This window comes from Natator depressus, chromosome 20 (assembly GCF_965152275.1).
Source record: "Natator depressus isolate rNatDep1 chromosome 20, rNatDep2.hap1, whole genome shotgun sequence".
Lineage (NCBI taxonomy): Eukaryota > Metazoa > Chordata > Testudines > Cheloniidae > Natator > Natator depressus.
Genome location: NC_134253.1, coordinates 21,967,212 through 21,987,377, shown reverse-complemented (window position 1 = coordinate 21,987,377; position 20,166 = coordinate 21,967,212). Strand labels below are relative to the sequence as shown.

Genomic DNA, 20,166 nt, shown 5'->3' with positions numbered 1-20,166 from the left:
ACAGCCCCAAGGCCCGCCCCCTGCAGGCTACCAGCCAATCAGGCACTCGCTCAGGCTCTCACACTGCCCTCCCAACAAACACACACACACTCGGATACTTACTCAGCAAACAAGCACTCGGATACTCACCAATCCCAGGCAAACTCCTGCTGTGTGCTGCTCTGCTGTCCCCCGCTGCTCAGCTGGTTCGCGAAGCTCTGGCTATTTTTAAGTTTGCCCATCCCTGGCCTAGATCAATGAGGTCACTGGGTTCCTAAGCAAGTCCCCCAAACGCTGCCGTGTCTGGATCATTGGTCCAAAAAGTGTAGGTGTCCTAGAGCAAGGGTCCAGCACTGGCGCCCCCTACTGACGGAGGGAGCTGCTTTAACCACGAGCAGGGTTAAAAGACAGACCCAGGCACCAACTCTCCTGGGAGACTTGGATTCTTTCTTTCTTTCCTACATTTTTCTTTCATAGAATATCAGGGTTGGAAGGGACCTCAGGAGATCATCTAGTCCAACCCCCTGCTCAGAAAGCAGGACCAATCCCCAATTTTTGCCCCGATCCCTAAATGGCCCCCTCAAGGATTGAACTCACAACCTTGAGTTTAGCAGGCCAATGCTCAAACCACAGAGCTATCCCTCTCCCCTTTGCTTCTTTCTTTCCCGTTTCCAGGGTGAGGCACCTCCAGGGCTCTGGTCTCTGTTTCACTTCGGTCAGCCCTCGGCCCTTACCCCACCCCGACCTTCCCCACTTTGCTCGAAACACCCAAGGAAATTACCGAGGATTTAAAAGCTTCCCACATGGACAAACTCCAAGCTGATCAATGCCAGACACGCTGGCTCCTTCCCTGCCTGGCAGTTCTGCAGCTGCTTCCCGCACGCCAGGCTGGGGCAGCTGGGACTGCCGGGGGGTGTCCTTGGGGAGTCGGCAGGAAAGCGAGGTTGGGTGGGAGGTCAGAGGATCTCAGCCCGTGGGGCCCGGAGCTGATGGGAGGGGGGCTCATTCCCAGTACCGAGGGGTTTCGCTTAGCTTGACTGTCCCGGGGGATCATGGAAGTTCAGAGCGAGGCTGTGCGGGGGTCAGCACCGTCCCCCCTTATGGCTCTATTGATGCCCCATCCGCACCCACAGATCACCGGGGGGCCCTCAGCACTGGTCTGAGGCCCAGGACCCCAGGCTCAGGACTGAGCGAGTCCCAGCCACCCCCAGAGGCTGCTGAACACGGGAAAGGCTGGGGTCCAAGCCGTTGTCCTAGGACAGCTCCTGCATGTCAGGGTGGCGGGCCAGGAAATCTTTCACTTCCGGGGCGGGGGGCGGGGTTCACAGATCCCGATCCCACCCTCCCCCCGCCCATCACAGGAGCAGGTGACAGACCACACCATTTTACTAGCCAGTCCCAGGGCACCCCCCCGCCCCCCTCCCGGTCACAGCCTCCAGCGTCAGGCCACAGCCATGGACTAGGCCTGACAGGACCCCGAGCCGTTTTCCTTTGGACATTTATGTGTTGGATCATCTGAACTTGGGCTCAGTGGCAAGAGCCTTTAACTGCCGTCCCTGTGCCCCTGTCATGGGGCTGCGTTGTAGGGAGCTCCTGGGGGTGCATAGGGGACACGCCCCCCCAAAGATCTTCAAGGGGCCCCAAATTCTCGTCCGAAAAGCCAGAGGAGGGACCAGGTTCTGCGGTGTCAAGCAGCAGAAGTGCTGCAGCTGGGAGAGGTTTTATCCTTCACACCAACAAACATCACATCACAGGAGCCAGACTGGACCCTAAACCCCACCATTTCCCAGGGGTCTGACTCGCCCCCTCCGGGGAGGTGGGGGGCTTTTGACATAGTGACCTGCCAGGGCCACAAAAGAGCCACATGCAACCGGGTTGGGATTGAGGGGCATTGGCAGAACTGAAAGGGGGAGCCCAGGGCTCGGCTAGCAGGGGGCTGCAACAGTGCGAGGGCAGTGGGTGCTTGTCTCCTCCCCTTTGGCTGCCTGAGGGTGCGGCTGAGCTGGAAGTCGCTCTGCCTGGGGTGGCAATTGGACAATCTGCCCCCCTGGGTGTGGTGTGGGATTAGTATGTAAACAGCTGCCCACCCTACTCTGGCTCTGCTGGGATGATTCAGAGTCTGTGTGAGCCTTGAGGCAGTTGCTGGCATTGGGCAAACTGAGCCACCAGGGACTCTGACCTCTCGGGACATGCCTGAGTGAGTTGCAGGAGGGATCAAACCGGCGACCTTTCCCCTTTCCCTGGACTGCACCTTCCCCCTGCACCCTCTCGCTTCCTCGCTGTGAGCTGCTGACCTGGGTTCCCCTGTAACAGCTACAGTAAAACAGGGGATGGGAGGGAGTGGGCCTAGGAATTTAGGACCGGAAGTGAAGATGAAGGAATCCCAGTTGAATTGTGGTGTGTATTTCAAGGAGGCAGAATGGAATCATGCCAGGCAGCCGGAGCAGAAAATTACAAATAGGGTTAATGGAAAACGGGGCTTTTGCAGAGCTCAGGAGTAAACTAGGTAAGTAGCAGAGGTGCATTGTCTCGTTGATGGATAGGGAGATAAAATTAATGACCTTAAAATGACTAAGAGCTGCTGAGCTGCTTTTTCTTTCATGCTGTCGAACAAGAAATGGGGATAAAACATGTATGGACAATAAGGAAGTGCATTATCCTTCTGTCTAAGGTCCTTATCTGGCTCCGGTTATGATAGTATCCGAGCTCCTCACAACTGGTAATATATTTATCCTCTAACCCTCCCGGGGAGGCAAGGAAGTGCTCTCGTCCCCCTCTGTAGCATGGGGAAATTGAGGCACAGACTAAGTGACTTGCCCAAGGTTAGTCTGGGGTAGAGCAGGGAATTGAGCCAGGATCTCCCAAGTCCCAGGCTAGCGCTCTAACAATTGCACCAGCATCCCTCTATGATGCGAAAGATCTGGTTTAATAAGTAACCCTTCTGCCTGTCAGAGTTGGCGGCAACAAGGGCCGGGTTCAATATCTAGGGGATTCATTCCAATAACACAATGCAAACCGGCTCGAGCCCCCACCCAGTGACCTGGGACAAATAGATACCACCCCCGCTGGGCGCCTCCAAGAGGCAATACTTCCACTCTCGCAAGCACATAGTCTGAGTGTAGCAAAAAGCCTTTTAATAACAGAGAGAAACAATGTGGCATTATGTTGGGGAAACACCACCAACAGGATTCGTAACACAACCCATAAGCAAAAAAAACCCACCCCAAGCAAATTGGGGCATGCCCTTTCCCTTTGGTTCTTGAGTCCAGCAACCCCAAATCACCCAAAGTCCCAAAAGTCCAGTGACCCAAAAGTCTCTGTCCCTGGTCAGGGCAGCCCCAGAGTTCGAAAGTTTATCTGCAGAGCTTTACCTCCCAACCTGGGTGGAGATGGGGCGGGGGAGGGAGGTAAGGGGCACCTTACATGATCTGAAGCTGACCACCCCACAGCTCCATAGGCCTTCGCTCCGCCAGCTGCCCCACGAACTGCTTCACTCGGCTCTGCTGCTCCACCAGCCAGTCCACGAACTGCTCCGCTCCACGTCCCACAAGCAGCTCCCACCGTCCTATGAACTGCTCCACCAGCCTGTCCACAAGGCACTCCAGCCGTCCCCACAAACTGCTCCACAATATATCTTCAGGCTCCCCCCCTACTTAACACAACGCTCAGTGATTTCAGCTCTTAGTCAGTTCAGCTCTTTGGTGAATTCAGCTTGTAGTTGGGGAGCCTCAGTGCTGGTGCACCATGAAGTGAGCTGTAGCTCACAAAAGCTCATGCTCAAATAAATTGGTTAGTCTCTAAGGTGCCACAAGTACTCCTTTTCTTTTTGCGAATACAGACTAACACAGCTGTTACTCTGAAATTAGCCCAAAGTGAGCTCAGCAGCCTGTAACTAGACTCCTAATAGAATCAAAATTAGCTCTGATATTTCACATTGGAGAGAGGAAGAAAAGCAATTAGCATGTAAGGCCCTCATGTAGGGGCCCATGCCACCAAGTATTAATACTTGTCCCCAACCTCTCTCAATTCACAGAGTTTTGGAACCCATGACCCTTGCCTAGCGAGTGCTACTTAGTTGATGGTTAGTCCCTCCATCATAACAAAAGGCCAAGTACAGTTCCAAGCACAGTTCCCATAATCAGGGTAATAACAATTTATTTTTCCTGCCCCAATAACAGAGACACTGGGGATCCCACAGCAGCCAAAGTGACCATTTGGGCAGCTATGGCCTCATTCTAGGCGGGGTGGGTGTGCCTATGCAAATGAGATCGGCCCCTGAAGTTCTTTTCCACAACTTGCCACACCTCACCACCAGATGTCAGGGTGGAGCTCAGCCTGACACTGCTTACAAATAAAACTTGAGGGGTAAGTGGATGCTCCAGAGAGATTTCGGCCGGCTTGGGTGAAACCCTCGGTTCTTGGAGGAAGTTTGTTTGAAAGGCAGGGGAAGAATGCCAGCCTGGCACCGATCGTCCTGAGGCAGAGAGCAGCGATCGCCGTCTGGCAAACCTGCATCAGGTGAGATTGTTGCTGCCGTCTCTCTGACAGCAATGGCCTGTCCATCGGTGGGACAAACACAAACACATCGTCTGGAGGGGAGGGGGAAGGATTTTTTTATGCCACGTGCTGCCCCTGCCCCGAACTGCAGCCCGTGAGGTTTGTGTGGCTTACGAGGGGTGTCTGCTTGCCCCCTCGTATCGCTCTGATTTTCCTCTGCTTTAAATCTGTCGCCCTCCCAGCCCTGTGCAGGGGCAGATCCCCTGGCCTCGGCCCTCCAGCCCCCATGGGGCCAAGCCCTTGCACCACCCCCCATTGGCTCCCCTGGCCTGCCCCCCATCTATGGAATCCCGGAGGGCTCAGATCCTGGGTGGCTCCCACCCTCGTCCCCCAGCTACGGCCCCCTGGCGGGGTCAGTCTGCCCCACGCTTGGCAGAGCGCCGGGGGCCCTGGCTGAGAGCGAGCGCCTCTCTCGCCCCCTGCAGCGGCAGGCACAGGGCCCGGCTGGACTGGCCCTGCCGAGGAGCCGTAGGCCGAGCGCAGAGGAGGCCACAGGCTGGGCCAGCAAGATGGAGGCCGGAGGTGAGCCGGGGTGGGAGTGAAGGTCCTGGCGGGTGGGCGGGATGGGAATGGGACACAGGGCCTTTCCCCTCAAGGGGGTGCTGGTTATTGCCCTGCTCCGGGCCCTATTCTGCCCCCTAGGATATGGGTCACTTCTGCTGGCCCCCAGTAGGGGTCACTTATACTCTGTGGTGGCAGGTCAGGGCTGGCCCGAGGCTTCCTGTGATGCCCCGTTCACCGGCCCCTGGAAAGGGTTTGGGTCTCGGTCAGTCCGAGCGGCATGGATGTCCAGTGTCACCACCCCATGGGCACTGACTGGGCCCCTGGCTGGCAGAGAGACCAAGGATTGGATGGGCCCTCGGGACCGAGCCCCCATCTGTGTGTGTGGGGGGGGGTGGGATGCCCTCCTGCCTCTGTTTTAGGGGGAACCCAGAAGCCTCATTCTCCAAGGCTGGGCGTCAGGCCCCAATCCCAGCACTAAATCCACTAAATAATTGAAAGAAGGAAAATTAAGGGGTTTGAATTAAAAAAAAATTGGAATTGGTGGTTGCCATGGGAACATGCTTTCATCTCCAGCGTCGGGCTGTGGGAGGAGCCTCCCAGAAAGGGGTGGGGCCTTGACTCTGAATTTCTTGATGGAGGGTGGTGGGTCTTCAAATGAATTTTGGAAAAAGAAAAGGAGTACTTGTGGCACCTTAGAGACTAACAAATGAATTTTGTGGCTTGGGATGTGTCGGGTACATAGCTGGGGTGGGGCAGGAATGGTCTCTTCTTTCCTCCAGTGATTTGAATGGTGATCTTGAGGGCAGTCCCTTCCCATGGGATTGTTAAACGCTGGTGATCAGTATTGGGGGTGGGAAGGCGTGTGTGGACCAGTCTAGGGGTTTGTATGGCTCCCATTGACATAGAATCTGAGCCCCTCACGGTCATTAACAGACTCGATCCTTGCAGTGAGGCAAGAGAGTATTATCCCTATTTCACAGATCTGGACACCGAAGCACGGAGCAGGGCAGGGGAAGTGAATCTCCCAAGGTCACACAAGGAGCTGGGGATTGAACTTTGGTCTCTTGAGTCACAGTCCAGGTCCCATTGTTCCTGGGACTCAACCACCCCCAGCTGCTTCCTCCTCAGGGGTGAGCAGGCTACGAGGGGAAGTGTATGAGATGTGTAAAGTCCAAGGCAGGACCAAGGAACAGACTGATTTCAGAAGGGGATGGGGGACGAAAGGGGAAAAGGGACAAGAGACTGAATTGTCTAGAGGAGATGAGTGCAGCTCTTAGTTATGTTGCTGCCCTGAGGGGTTTGCTTCATGATCTGGTCTCCGTTAGTAAATATCAAAACTGTGGGTTCAAATTCTTTTGTGGCACCCGTGTAACTCTGCCGGGGGTGCCCCCATCGCCCTGGTACCTTGGGGGTTACACCAGCGTGACCTGTGGGAGAATCTGTCCCCCATAACTACTCCAGTGTGAGAGTTCTGATTTCTGGGACGGTCCTTTAGTTCTCAGCAGAGGTGATGTTATAGCAAACCCTGTCCTGGTGGGGTTTGAACCCAGGATTCTCAGTGTTCAGGTGAGGTCCTCTACCACGTCACCTGAAGGCATAATCTCTATTAGCTGGCAGCACTAGTAAGCTATCATCCTCTATGCGGGCCACATGCTCGATGTGATACCCTTTTCACAAGCGGGTTATGCTATTACTTAAGATCATTTGTCCAGCCCCAGTGTACGAGGATTCTCGCTCCTCTGTCATAGAATCATAGAATATCAGGGTTGGAAGGGACCCCAGAAGGTCATCTAGTCCAACCCCCTGCTCGAAGCAGGGCCAATTCCCAGTTAAATCATCCCAGCCAGGGCTTTGTCAAGCCTGACCTTAAAAACCTCTAAGGAAGGAGATTCTACCACCTCCCTAGGTAACGCATTCCAGTGTTTCACCACCCTCTTAGTGAAAAAGTTTTTCCTAATATCCAATCTAAACCTCCCCCATTGCAACTTGAGACCATTACTCCTCGTTCTGTCATCTGCTACCATTGAGAACAGTCTAGAGCCATCCTCTTTGGAACCCCCTTTCAGGTAGTTGAAAGCAGCTATCAAATCCCCCCTCATTCTTCTCTTCTGCAGACTAAACAATCCCAGCTCCCTCAGCCTCTCCTCATAAGTCATGTGCTCTAGACCCCTAATCATTTTTGTTGCCCTTCGCTGGACTCTCTCCAATTTATCCACATCCTTGTAGTGTGGGGCCCAAAACTGGACACAGTACTCCAGATGAGGCCTCACCAGTGTCGAATAGAGGGGAACGATCACGTCCCTCGATCTGCTCGCTATGCCCCTACTTATACATCCCAAAATGCCATTGGCCTTCTTGGCAACAAGGGCACACTGCTGACTCATATCCAGCTTCTCGTCCACTGTCACCCCTAGGTCCTTTTCCGCAGAACTGCTGCCTAGCTATTCGGTCCCTAGTCTGTAGCGGTGCATTGGATTCTTCCATCCTAAGTGTAGGACCCTGCACTTATCCTTATTGAACCTCATCAGATTTCTTTTGGCCCAATCCTCCAATTTGTCTAGGTCCTTCTGTATCCTATCCCTCCCCTCCAGCGTATCTACCACTCCTCCCAGTTTAGTATCATCCGCAAATTTGCTGAGAGTGCAATCCACACCATCCTCCAGATCATTTATGAAGATATTGAACAAAACCGGCCCCAGGACTGACCCCTGGGGCACTCCACTTGACACCGGCTGCCAACTAGACATGGAGCCATTGATCACTACCCGTTGAGCCCGACAATCTAGCCAGCTTTCTACCCACCTTATAGTGCATTCATCCAGCCCATACTTCCTTAACTTGCTGACAAGAATACTGTGGGAGATCGTGTCAAAAGCTTTGCTAAAGTCAAGAAACAATACATCCACTGCTTTCCCTTCATCCACAGAACCAGTAATCTCATCATAAAAGGCGATTAGATTAGTCAGGCATGACCTTCCCTTGGTGAATCCATGCTGACTGTTCCTGATCACTTTCCTCTCATGTAAGTGCTTCAGGATTGATTCTTTGAGGACCTGCTCCATGAGTTTTCCAGGGACTGAGGTGAGGCTGACTGGCCTGTAGTTCCCAGGATCCTCCTTCTTCCCTTTTTTAAAGATTGGCACTACATTAGCCTTTTTCCAGTCATCTGGGACTTCCCCCGTTCGCCACGAGTTTTCAAAGATAATGGCCAAGGGCTCTGCAATCACAGCCGCCAATTCCTTCAGCACTCTCGGATGCAACTCGTCCGGCCCCATGGACTTGTGCACGTCCAGCTTTTCTAAATAGTCCCTAACCACCTCTATCTCCACAGAGGGCTGGCCATCTCTTCCCCATTTTGTGATGCCCAGCGCAGCAGTCTGGGAGCTGACCTTGTTAGTGAAGACAGAGGCAAAAAAAGCATTGAGTACATTAGCTTTTTCCACATCCTCTGTCACTAGGTTGCCTCCCTCATTCAGTAAGGGGCCCACACTTTCCTTGGCTTTCTTCTTGTTGCCAACATACCTGAAGAAACCCTTCTTGTTACTCTTGACATCTCTTGCTAGCTGCAGCTCCAGGTGCGATTTGGCCCTCCTGATATCTTTCCTACATGCCCGAGCAATATTTTTATACTCTTCCCTGGTCATATGTCCAACCTTCCACTTCTTGTAAGCTTCTTTTTTATGTTTAAGATCCGCTAGGATTTCACCATTAAGCCAAGCTGGTCGCCTGCCATGTTTACTATTCTTTCGACTCATCGGGATGGTTTGTCCCTGTAACCTCAACAGGGATTCCTTGAAATACAGCCAGCTCTCCTGGACTCCCTTCCCCTTCATGTTAGTCCCCCAGGGGATCCTGGCCATCTGTTCCCTGAGGGAGTCGAAGTCTGCTTTCCTGAAGTCCAGGGTCCGTATCCTGCTGCTTACCTTTCTTCCCTGCGTCAGGATCCTGAACTCAACCAACTCATGGTCACTGCCTCCCAGATTCCCATCCACTTTTGCTTCCCCCACTAATTCTACCCGGTTTGTGAGCAGCAGGTCAAGAAAAGCGCCCCCCCTAGTTGGCTCGTCTAGCACTTGCACCAGGAAATTGTCCCCTACGCTTTCCAAAAACTTCCTGAATTGTCTATGCACCTCTGTATTGCTCTCCCAGCAGATATCAGGAAAATTAAAGTCACCCATGAGGATCAGGGCATGCGATCTAGTAGCTTCCGTGAGTTGCCGGAAGAAAGCCTCATCCACCTCATCCCCCTGGTCCGGTGGTCTATAGCAGACTCCCACCACTACATCACTCTTGTTGCACACACTTCTAAACTTAATCCAGAGACACTCAGGTTTTTCCACAGTTTCGTACCGGAGCTCTGAGCAGTCATACTGCTCCCTTACATACAGTGCTACTCCCCCACCTTTACTGCCCTGCCTGTCCTTCCTGAACAGTTTATAACCATCCATGACTGTACTCCAGTCATGTGAGTTATCCCACCAAGTCTCTGTTATTCCAATCACGTCATAGTTCCTTGACATCACCAGGACCTCCAGTTCTCCCTGCTTGTTTCCAAGGCTTTGTGCATTTGTATATAAGCACTTGAGATAACCTGTTGATCGCCCCTCATTCCCAGTATGAGGCAGGAGCCCTCCCCTCACAGACATTCCTGCCTGTGCTTCCTCCTGGTATCCCGCTTTCCCACTTACCTCAGGGCTTTGGTCTCCTTCCCCCGGTGAACCTAGTTTAAAGCCCTCCTCACTAGGTTAGCCAGCCTGCTGGCAAAGAAGCTCTTCCCTCTCTTCGTAAGATGGAGCCCGTCTCTGCCCAGCACTCCTCCTTCATGGAACACCATCCCATGGTCAAAGAATCCAAAGCCTTCTCTCTTGAGACAGGCAGGCTGAGGAAATTCAAGGGATGCTGTCAACATAAAACTCAAATAAATGTGTCCTACTGTCTAAAAACATTAGCGATGTTCACAGTTGATGCTGTTTGGTTAATGTTCTGTTGCATCTGACTGACGTGGGACAGGGAAATTCACCTGGCCAGTTGCACAATCTGTTTCTAGCCTATCACCATCGAACTGCATCCCATTCTGGTGTCTGTGCTTTAAATCAGATCGGGGGTGGAGTGGGCTCAGAAAAGATCAACTAGGTCTGAGTGAGAGAGGTAAGAGGCTCAATCTGTTCAGTCTAACAAAGAGAAGGTGGCTTGATCACTATCTAAAAATACACTAGGAGAAGATTTCTGATAGCAGGGGCTCTTTCATCTGGAAGATGAAGGCAAGACAATTCAGTTGGAAGTTGATGCTTGACAAATTCAAACTGGGAATAATAAAGATCAAATTTTTAACAAGGAGTGAAATTGACTGTGCAAACAGCTTACCAAGGGATGCAGTGAATCCTTCATCACTTGGAGTCTTTAAATCCAGGCTAGATGTTTCTTTCTAAAAGATCTGCTCTTATTCCACTACAGTTTGTTGGGCTGGATGCGGGTGTGACTGGGTGGAATCCCCTGGCCTGGGTTATGCAGGAGGTCAGTCTAGAATGATGATGATCATCAGCACTCCCTTCTGGCCTTAAACTCAGTGCACCTATGAATTGTCTCACTGCAAGGGAAGATATTAGAGAGATTTATTTGAAGACCAGTGAAAATTTTCACCCAAATTTTCACCGGTTTTGAAAAGTGGCTGGAGTCATGGCACGGTCCAGGCTGCCCAGGCCCGCCTTAACTGATGGTTGGAGGGGTCGGAGCCTGGTCGATGCTCTGGCTCCAGCTGGTTTTAAAACTGGTTGGAATTTTTTGGGATGGGTGAAGGAGGGGGCATTTCCCCATGTAGAGAGGGTTGGGGTTGATTTAGACCTTGAATTTAGGGGTTGTAAAAACAAGGTTGTTACATACCCCAAAGTCCCTAGAAATTAAGAAATTCCAAAGAGAACAGTTTGTTTTTTAAACCTTCCCCTGCAAACCAAACAGTGCAGCATTATGACAGTGCAAGCTGCTTTGGCAAGCAGTGCAGCAGTGCATAGAGCAGATGGACTTGGGAGACTTGGGTTCTATTCCCAGCTATGACATTTAGCAAGTCCCTTCCCTGTGCCTCAGTTTCCCCATCTGTAAAATGGGGCGTGTGTTACTGAGCCTCCTTTATAAAGCACTTTGAGATCTGCGGATGAAAAGTGCTTATTAAGAGCTCGGTGTTGCCTCAGACTTTTGATAGTGTGGGGTTGAGGAGGTCCCCATGGGGCCCTCTGTTCCCATTGTGCCATCCTATCAAGCAGCTCCTCCTTCATGATCCCCTAATGTCCTGGGGCAGCAACAGCCAACGTGGAAATATAACCTGAACGTAACAATTGCCAGACTGGTTCAGCCCTGAGGTCCATGTAGCATCAGCAGTAGAGGCTGCAGAGGAAGGGTAAAGAACCACAGTAGCAGTGGGGGCGGGGGGACAAACTTTCCACCGCCATAGGTCTCATCCTGGTGTCTAGTAGTTCAGCTTAAACCCTGAAGCACAAGGTTTAATAGCCATTCCAGAATTATTGTTGTAATTTAAATTATAGCCCTGGATAGTCTTTCTCCATGTGAATGTCCAGGCTGGTTTTGGTCTCAACTTCATGTGGTGGTGAGTTCCACAGGCTAATTGAAAAGTGTTTCCTCTTATTGGTTTTGAACTCCCTACCTTTTAATTCTATTTGAGTGTCCCTTGCCTCTTGTGGGATGAGACAGGAAGAACAGAAGTTCCTGATCTCCCTTCTTCATCCCAATTATTATTTTATAGATATTTATTGTGGCCCCTCTTATTGGTCTCCTTTCTAAAGGTAAACAATCCTTTCAATCTCTCCTCATAGGAGAGTTTGTCCAGGCTTTAGATCATTCTCGTTGCCCTTCTCTGAATCTTCTAATTCTGCAGTATCCTCTTTGATTTGGGGTGACCTGTGCTGCAGACATTATTTCAAATTCAGATGAAGAAAGTCTTTAGTGGGTTGATGCAGTTTAGTGGCTGTAAACAAGGAATCGGCACTAGCAGTTGCTGAGGTGTCTCCATCTGCTGATCAGGGTTCAGTGTAGCAATGTGGAGTGAGTTAAGTACCAGAAGTGAAACTGACTCGAACTGGAGTGAAATTGACCAGCTGTAGTGGGTGTTTCCCCCCCATTTGTCCACGCTGAAATACCTGCAAAGGCAATAAGTGTGGAGGGATTTATATTAAAAACAAGCTTTAAGTTTAATAAACCCAGGTGCCGGTAACACAAGAAGGAAACATAGTTTTTGCTGTAATGTTGTTTTAAACCAGTAACATCTCTCTAAATCCTCAAGCAAACTTTTTTTCTTTACTGAATTTTCTTTTGAAATCCTGCAAAATTGCTCTCTGCATTTGGGTTTTGAGGAACTCTTTTTTTGTAAATATACACAGTTTTGGGTGCTGAAAATGACTGCAATTCTCTCCTGCATCAGCTTGTTTGTGATGTGAGCATCCCAGGTATCTTCCTGCATTCCTTCTGGTTAGTCTTTACCTGGTTAAGAATGGGCTGGGTTTGTATTATTTGTATTACAGTAGCACGTGATGACCCGATCCGTGGCCCTTGGACACCTCGAAAGACTCTCTGCCCTAAAGAGTTTTGAATCTAAAGAGAGCAGACAGACAATGGAGGGATTCACAGCCCCATTTTACAGACAGGGAGCTGAGTTGAAATGACTCGCCCAAGGTTGCGTGAGGTCAGTGACAAAACTGGGAATGGAACCCAAATCTCCCGAATGCCTGTCCCCTGCCTTTACCGCAAGGCCGTCTGTCAGAGATCCCAAAGCCAGCAGAGACCACCATGTTCATCTAGTCTGGTGGTTTTCAACCTGTAGTCGGCAGACTCCTGGGGGTCTGCAGACAGTGTCTAAGGTTTCCAAGGGGTCTGCATCTCCATTTGAAATTGTTCAGGGGTCCGCAAATAAAAAAGGTTGAAAACCACTGGGCTAGTCTGACCTCCAGCGTGGCAGAGGCCATAGGACTTGCCCGTTTGACTTAGAGCAGATCTCTTAGAAAAGCATCCACACTTGTTCTGAAAATTGCCTGTGTTGGAGAATCCACCACAGCCCCTGGTAAACTGTGACACAAAGCTTGCTGTAACTTAGGGAGTGGAGGATTGTGTACAGAGCCTAGATCTATATTTCATGCTGTCTCTTGCCTCCCCCCTGCCCCCCCGTGCGTTACATCTTCCCTTCTCCCTGGTGTTCACAGACCCAGCTGGCTGCTGTTGGGGGAGCAGAAGCAGGGTTAAGGGGGGCGAGATGTGTATGTTCTACACCTGCAACTGCTTGGGTGGGCTTCAGTTGTTCAAAGATCACGAGTCCCTGCGATGGCTTCTGAAGCAGGGTGGCTTGCCTGCTAGGCGAAAATGAACCTATCTGGGTTAAATGGCCTGTACTCCCAGTGGTGCCTCCCTGGGTGCACAGGGCTGTTCAGCCGCTTCCCTGATGCGCCCACTTCTGGGGTGGAGCAGGGATTGCACTGCTGAAATGAACGACTAATGAGCTTCAGGCTGCCAGAGCAGACAAGCCCCTAGTTAGACCGGGTGTACCAAGTGGGGCTCTCACTGGTGCTGCCCCATGAGGCTGACTGCCCTGGGGTCACCATCTGTGGCCAGGCCATGGTGCTCCGATTGCTGAGGAGGGCAAAATGCCATCTGCTGTGTCCGTTTGTCCCTCCTGCTGCTGCTCGTTGCTGGCTGCAGGTTAATAATTTTTAGTGAGCACACCGGAATATTTTAAACCTTTCGTGCTGAGCCTGTGGGACCCGCCACCTGAGATGGCAGAAAATCCTGCTGGTCCTGCCAAAGCTGCACCTGCACAAGGTTAACCCTTTCGGCGTCGCTCTCGCCAGCCTGTCGGATTGGCACGTGGGGGGGGGGCAGCCCCTCAGGAGTGCGGACTCAGCTACATATCTGTTACCCCCACCCCGATCAGCCAGTTAATTCCCTCTGCTGGTGCCTTCAGACGGGGCTGGCAATGGAATTGTTCTGACCTGAACAGCTTGAGCACCCTGGGTTCCATGGAAGGGGGTTTAGGCTCCAGCTCTGGAGGACGGGCACTGATGGCCTGCTCCAGTCCCTTCCATGGAGAGTGGCTTCCAATCAACTCCCTTTTAGGCCTTATAGTGATGGGGGGAGCTGCAGCACAGGTCCCAGGTGGGAGGGGCTGTCTCAAGACCCACCCCCGGGGTGCTAAGCGTGCAGCAGCTGGTGGAGACCTTCCCGCCCAGCTGCTCAGCTGATCTGCTCTTGTTGGCTGGTCAACATCAAGGCTTCCATTCACCCAGATGCAGCTCAAATAAGCCGGTCATGTTGCACGCGGGAGCAGCACTGGCCTTAGCTGCCCCAGCTGGCTGTATTGAGAAAGACCAGATGAGTCAGGAAGATCAGACTCTCAGCCCTCCAATCCGGGAGTCCTGAGTCCTAGTAGCCCCGCTCAAACCCACTGCAATGTGAAAGGTGTTTGACAGGTGTCAGTCCAATTCCCAGAGGGATGGGCCTCCCCATCACAAAACCATCTCCCTCCCATCTGGGAACTGTGGCGAGACCCCAGCCCACCCCCAATCCCATGCCTGTAAGGCCTGAAAGGGGCTTGAATGGGAGCCCAGAAGATAATCTGCCGCTCACCAGCCTCTCTCTCCAAAAGGGATAGGAGCAGCTAAAATGGCCTTTCCTCTTATGCAGTGAGTGGGGGCTGGGGTGTGTGTGTGTGTGTGTGTGTTTAGAACGGGGGCTGGGAGTCAGGACTCCTGGGTTCTAGTCCTGGCTTGGGGAGGCAGCATGGTCTAATGGTGAGAATGAACCCAGGAGTCCTGTCTGTCAAGGATGATTCTGTGACGGGGCGGTCTCTCCCTCTGGGAATTGGACTGAGACCTGCCAAATTAATTTCACATTGGATGGGGTTTGAACTGCTGCCCTAGAGATGCTGTAGATCACCCCCACCCCTTCTTCTTCTCCTGAGATGAGGGAGCTGCCAGGCCAGGTTCCAGGGGATTCCACCCTCCTGTCCTGCCGCATGGGCCCATGAGTTGAGATCCCCGGGGAGCACCGGTCGCCCAGTGGCTAGCTGCAGCGGCTGATGGAGCAGCCGAGAGCAGATGTGGAGCAGGGAGCCGACGCCTTTAAGGGCTTCATGTGAACCTGACGGTGTGCCCAACCCTGGCTCTCCCTCCCCCTTTGAGGCTGCTCCCGTGGGGCGCTTTCTGAAACAATACCTAGCACGCTCCTCACCGGGGCAGGCTGAGCCCTGAGCCTGGGAAGTGACAGGAGCGAAGCCGGCTGCTTCCCACCCTGCTACTGTCCAGACATTTCTCCCCCGGAGATCCCACTTCCCCCCCTCAAAGGGTCCTAGAGGTCCAGCTGGAAGCCATGCATCCATGGGGGAGCCTTGGGTGGCATAGATAAGGAGGGCAGCCTGAATCAGAATCCCGGCGGCCAGGAGCCAAGGTCTGCATCACTGGGGGCGGCAGCATGGAGCTCAGACCCAGCCACCTTTTTAGGTTTGAGGAAGGCTCAGATTTTGACTTCCAGTTCAGGATCCAGCTCTTCCTGTGGGTGCACTTGTTCGGCCGGCTGGTCCATCACCTCCTCCGCACCTTTGGGGGGCTGACACAGTCGCCCCCTTGTCCGTTGCACCCACGGTGAGCAGCATAGGCGTGCGCAGCACATTTCATTAGGATGTGCCCCCAGGGAATTTTAATTTTTTTTTTAAGGCGAACATTTATTGAATAGCCAATCCTAAAGGACATTATTTTTATTCATCAAACAAACTAAAGAAACTAAAACTTAACTGAACAATGTTTTTTAAATTAACAACTAAACTTTACTTAAAAAATACAAACTTGAAAAATGAGACACAAAATACCAAATTTTTGCTGTAGTGATAACCAGGCATATACAAAGATAAAGATCATGGATATTGACTGTATCTTTAACCAGATAATAAGCTAACCCAAATTGACCAAAACAGATTAAGGTTTCTTCATCTTCCTGTCCTAGAGAATGAGACGTCGCTCACCAGGTGTTATGGACTTAAATTCCTCAATCACATTGTAATTAACTGATGAAGCCAATTCTTCTTCAATGTACAAAATCATGAGTGAGTCGAGGCGCTGTTGGGACATTGTACTTCTTAGTTTGTTTTTTACATGTGCTAGTTTTGAAAAGGCTCTTTCACATGAACAGCTTGTAACAGGTAAGACTGCAAAGTATTGAATAGATTTGTAAAAGGCCTGGAAGACCGATCCGATTCCTTTAGCCAATCAAGCCACTCTCTGGTGGTGTTCGTAGTGCTACCTTTAGGAACAGATCTGTCATAACCCCGAAGCAATCCGACTTCAGCTTCCAGCTCATCCAAGGACACTTTAAATTTGTTGGCAATTATTCTCACATCGTCCCTGCCAATGTCTAAGCTCAGTAATTTTCCCACTGCAGTCACAATTTTACAAGTCTCCTGTTCAAATCACTGGTCAATGGCAGTAATCATTGAGTCTAGGAGTGGGTAGAATGAAGTTAATCTCTCCTGCTCCTCTTTTGTATCAAAATGATGCTGGGACTCAAACGCGACATCAATACGAGTGGACGTTTTTCTCTTCTTAACTGGAGGAATCGATATATCATTCTCTACACATATTTTCACACTGTCATTGAAAATAGATTGAAAATATTCTGGGCCACTTCTCATTGCAGCCGAAGAGTTACACAAGCTTTTCACCCCGTCATTGCAGTAAGTAAGTTGAGATCTGGAGCCTGAAGAGCCTTACTCACTTTTACCACCATCTGGAGAATAGGGTGCATCATGTGAAGGGCAAAGATGAACTTGAATGAATTTAGTTCATGGATAAGGCCCCTGGCTTTTATTTTAGCGTCACAAAGGCGAGTCGTTTCAATAATCTCTTTTAAAGCTTGTAAAATGATGGAGTAGTTTTGTTTTACAGCAGCCACTCCTTCTGCTCTGCATGCCCATTTGTGTTTGACAGGGACTTCAAAGTCTTCAACTGGGATCCTGCTTCCTGTGAAATCTTCTCCATTACTGAATATCGCACAGGACTGCCCTCCATGAAGGCATAAAGAGTCTGAATAACATGAAAAAAATCAAAGACAGTTCTGTTTTGTTTACTTGCAGTGCATGCATCTTCTAGGACAAGGTTCAAACAATGCGCATAGCAGTGTACATAGAGTATTTCACTGTTTCTTTCTTTACATTTCATTTGAACTCCCACAGTACATTCAGACATAGTAGATGTGCCATCAAAACAGACAGACATCACTGATGACCAGTCAATTTTAAGAATGCCAAGGATGTCATTTAACTGGTCAAAGATAGACTGAGCATCAACTGTTAATAGTCTCTGAACAGCCATAAAATGTTCAACTGGGCTATGTTTTTCATTGTCCAAATACTGCACCACAATGGACATCTGTTCATGGTGTCCACAGTCAGTAGTGTTGTCTGAAATTACTGAGACCATTTTCCCATTTAGTGAAGACACAATCTTTTGTTGGCATGAAGGTGAAGCATGAGGTTGGAAACTGCTACCTACAAGCTGGTGTGCTTTCGGTTTCTGTAATGACAAATGTTGGGCCTAAAACTTGTCATGTCTCTTTAAGAGCAGTCTGCCTTCTGATTAGGAGACTCAGGTCTCTTCCAGATAACTCTGATCTCTCCTAATTACAGGTTCCTAGAGCCCTGGTGCTTGGCTTTGAATCAGGCGCTGATTTTCATTCTGCAGAGAATGGCTTTGTTAACCGGATCTGTGGTCCTAAGTGGTCCGACCTTCTCATGCATTTTCCTTTCTGTGTACCGGGGTTGATCCCTGTCCCAGGTATTCGAATAATACCTCGTGCTGCTGCATCAGATACAAGAGAACTGGATGCATTGTGATAAGTAAGAGTGCAGTTTAGCAGTCAGAGTAAGGAATGGGAGTTGGGATTCTTGGCTCTGGGACGGAGAGTGGGATCTAGTGGTTAGAGCAGGGGGCCTGAGAATCAGAACTCCTGGGTTCTATTCTTGAGAGTCAGGACTCTTGGTGCTCTTCTCAATTCTTCTACTTCCTGTGCAACAGCGGGCAAGGTCACAGCTCCCTGCCTCAGTTTCCCTGCCCATAAAAAAGGAAATAATACCTACCTCCTTGAAGGTCTAAGGAGGTTAAGGTTTTGCTAAGTTCTTTGAAAGGTGGTACAAAAGATTAGCAGTATGAAAACGTCTCCATTAGCCGATATCCACTGGTGTTTTTCCTTGCACAGGTCAGTTTGTTAGTCTACTGTGTAATTAGACACAGTCAATTAGTTTCATATGCCAGATTCGTGCCATCTGACAAAACTGACATGAATAGAAATGTGTTCATGGGTCTTTAAAGGGGCTCTCTCAGATGAAAGGCCACTGAGCTGGAAAGGAATGTTATTAAAACGAGAGGATTCTAAAAATCCAGTTTGCCATTTACTATTTACAAGTTACCGTCAATGGCATGCAGGCTCCTAAAGCCTATAAGCCCTTTGGAAAATGTTACCCTGTTCCCGCTATTGCTTTTGCTCATACACTAGGGAGCTGGGCATCCATATAAAACCCTGAGATAGGTAAGTCTGTCTGCTTAGCAAAGGAGATCTCAATGGTATCAATTTCACTCCTGCTGAAAGCAGATTTCACTCTAGGGCTCTCTGAGCTGCAAGAGGGGTGAGGGACCCTTCGTCTGTTTCAAGTGGGACTTAGTTTAAAAATAATTGGAATATTTCAGGATTAGTTTTTAGACAGCATTGGGGGATGGGGGTTAACCAAAACTTACATTTTTGGAGGCCAAATTTGAATTGGCTGCTCGTTAAATGGTTTTTTAATTACCGTAGCCCCCAGAGATATTGATTGCAACCAAGGACTCCTTGTGCCTGGGTTCTGTACTTTCACCAGGGGGAGAGCTGTGTGTGCAGTGGAGGTGTTGGTTTTGGTAGGGTCTCTTTCTATATGCCTGTGCTGTGCTGTGTTTAGCACATAGCACTAGGAGGAAGAGGTGGGGAAGTTTGAGATGATCCTTAGATCCTGTGGCAGTCAGTTCCACCCTCGTGGATGGGCTCCCAAAGAAGCTCTGTCTCTCTCACAGACGAGCTTCACCTGAGTGGTAGAAAGTGCCGTGGGACTGGAGGAGTGGGGCTGTCAGCCACAATCCCCATCCCAGAGCTTTCGGCTCTAGGGTCCCTGGCCCAGGCCCAGGGCCTTGAAGAGGAAGAACGAGACTCTAAGATGAGACAGGCCCCAAAAGGGAAGAAATTACTGATGTTGGGCCAAGTAAATTAGAGGCTGGTGGTGCAGAGAAGATTCCTCCATCACTGTCTGGGGCTGTCTCCAGTTCATGTAACTAATTAGCAGAGCCTCACAAGTCTTCCTAGACCTCCAGAAGAAGGCAGAATGGCTGATCTCCCCTCCCAAGGCATTGATCTGGTGTGGATGATGCCAGGGAAGAACAGTGGGGGGAGGGGTGTCGCAGGTCAGGGCAACTGCACCTGTATTTGCCCCTCATGATCCAGCCAGGGAAGCCACTTAGGCTTCTGGCTCCCAGTCATCACCTCTCTTGGGCAGAGACCTGCGTCTCTCTCCTTCCTGCACGGGGGATTTCCAGGCTGCACAGCTCCCTGCCTACACTGTGAGTTCCCCAGCGAGCCAGACTGCTTCAGCCGGCCTGCTTTTCCCTCCTTCCTCAGAGGCGACAAACAGCCCAGTCTCCATGGGTATAAGGTACCACACAGCTGTTAGCAAGCACATTGATTCTTATGGTAAAAGCATTTCAGGGAAAACCTCTTAAAAACCAGCAAAGAACCAGCACGCCTGCTAATAAGCTTTCCAAAGATCACCCCGCTTCCAGCCAGGTAACTCACAGGCAGTGGGTTTCTCCTCGGGGAGCGGCTTCCAGCGGCTGAGGTTTTGCACAACCAGAGGCGTTACGTTTGCATACCCCTCCCCTTAGAGATTTCCTGGGAAATGTACTTAACTTTAAAAGGCCCCATAGTTTCAGATGATCCCTCAAAGCCCATATCCCTTCCCTGGGTTTCCATCGGCGACGTCACATACAGTCCCACAATAATACATAACCGCCTGCCTTTGTAATACAATGAACTCCTCAGCTACTTAAATTTAGTTCTGTAAGG

General features: G+C 50.6%; 1 protein-coding gene across 1 annotated transcript in view; it reads left to right on the top strand.

Annotated features, from left to right (window-relative positions):
- Window positions 1–4,299: 4,299 nt before the first annotated feature.
- LOC141974786 (cAMP-dependent protein kinase catalytic subunit alpha-like) overlaps window positions 4,300–20,166 on the top strand; it is a 29,840-nt gene continuing 13,973 nt past the window's right edge. Inside the window, exons 1-2 of the mRNA XM_074934745.1 lie at window positions 4,300–4,497; window positions 4,962–5,058. Coding sequence (XP_074790846.1) covers window positions 5,046–5,058 — 13 coding nt within the window. The 5' untranslated portion in view covers window positions 4,300–4,497; window positions 4,962–5,045. The remainder of the gene's footprint in view (window positions 4,498–4,961; window positions 5,059–20,166) is intronic.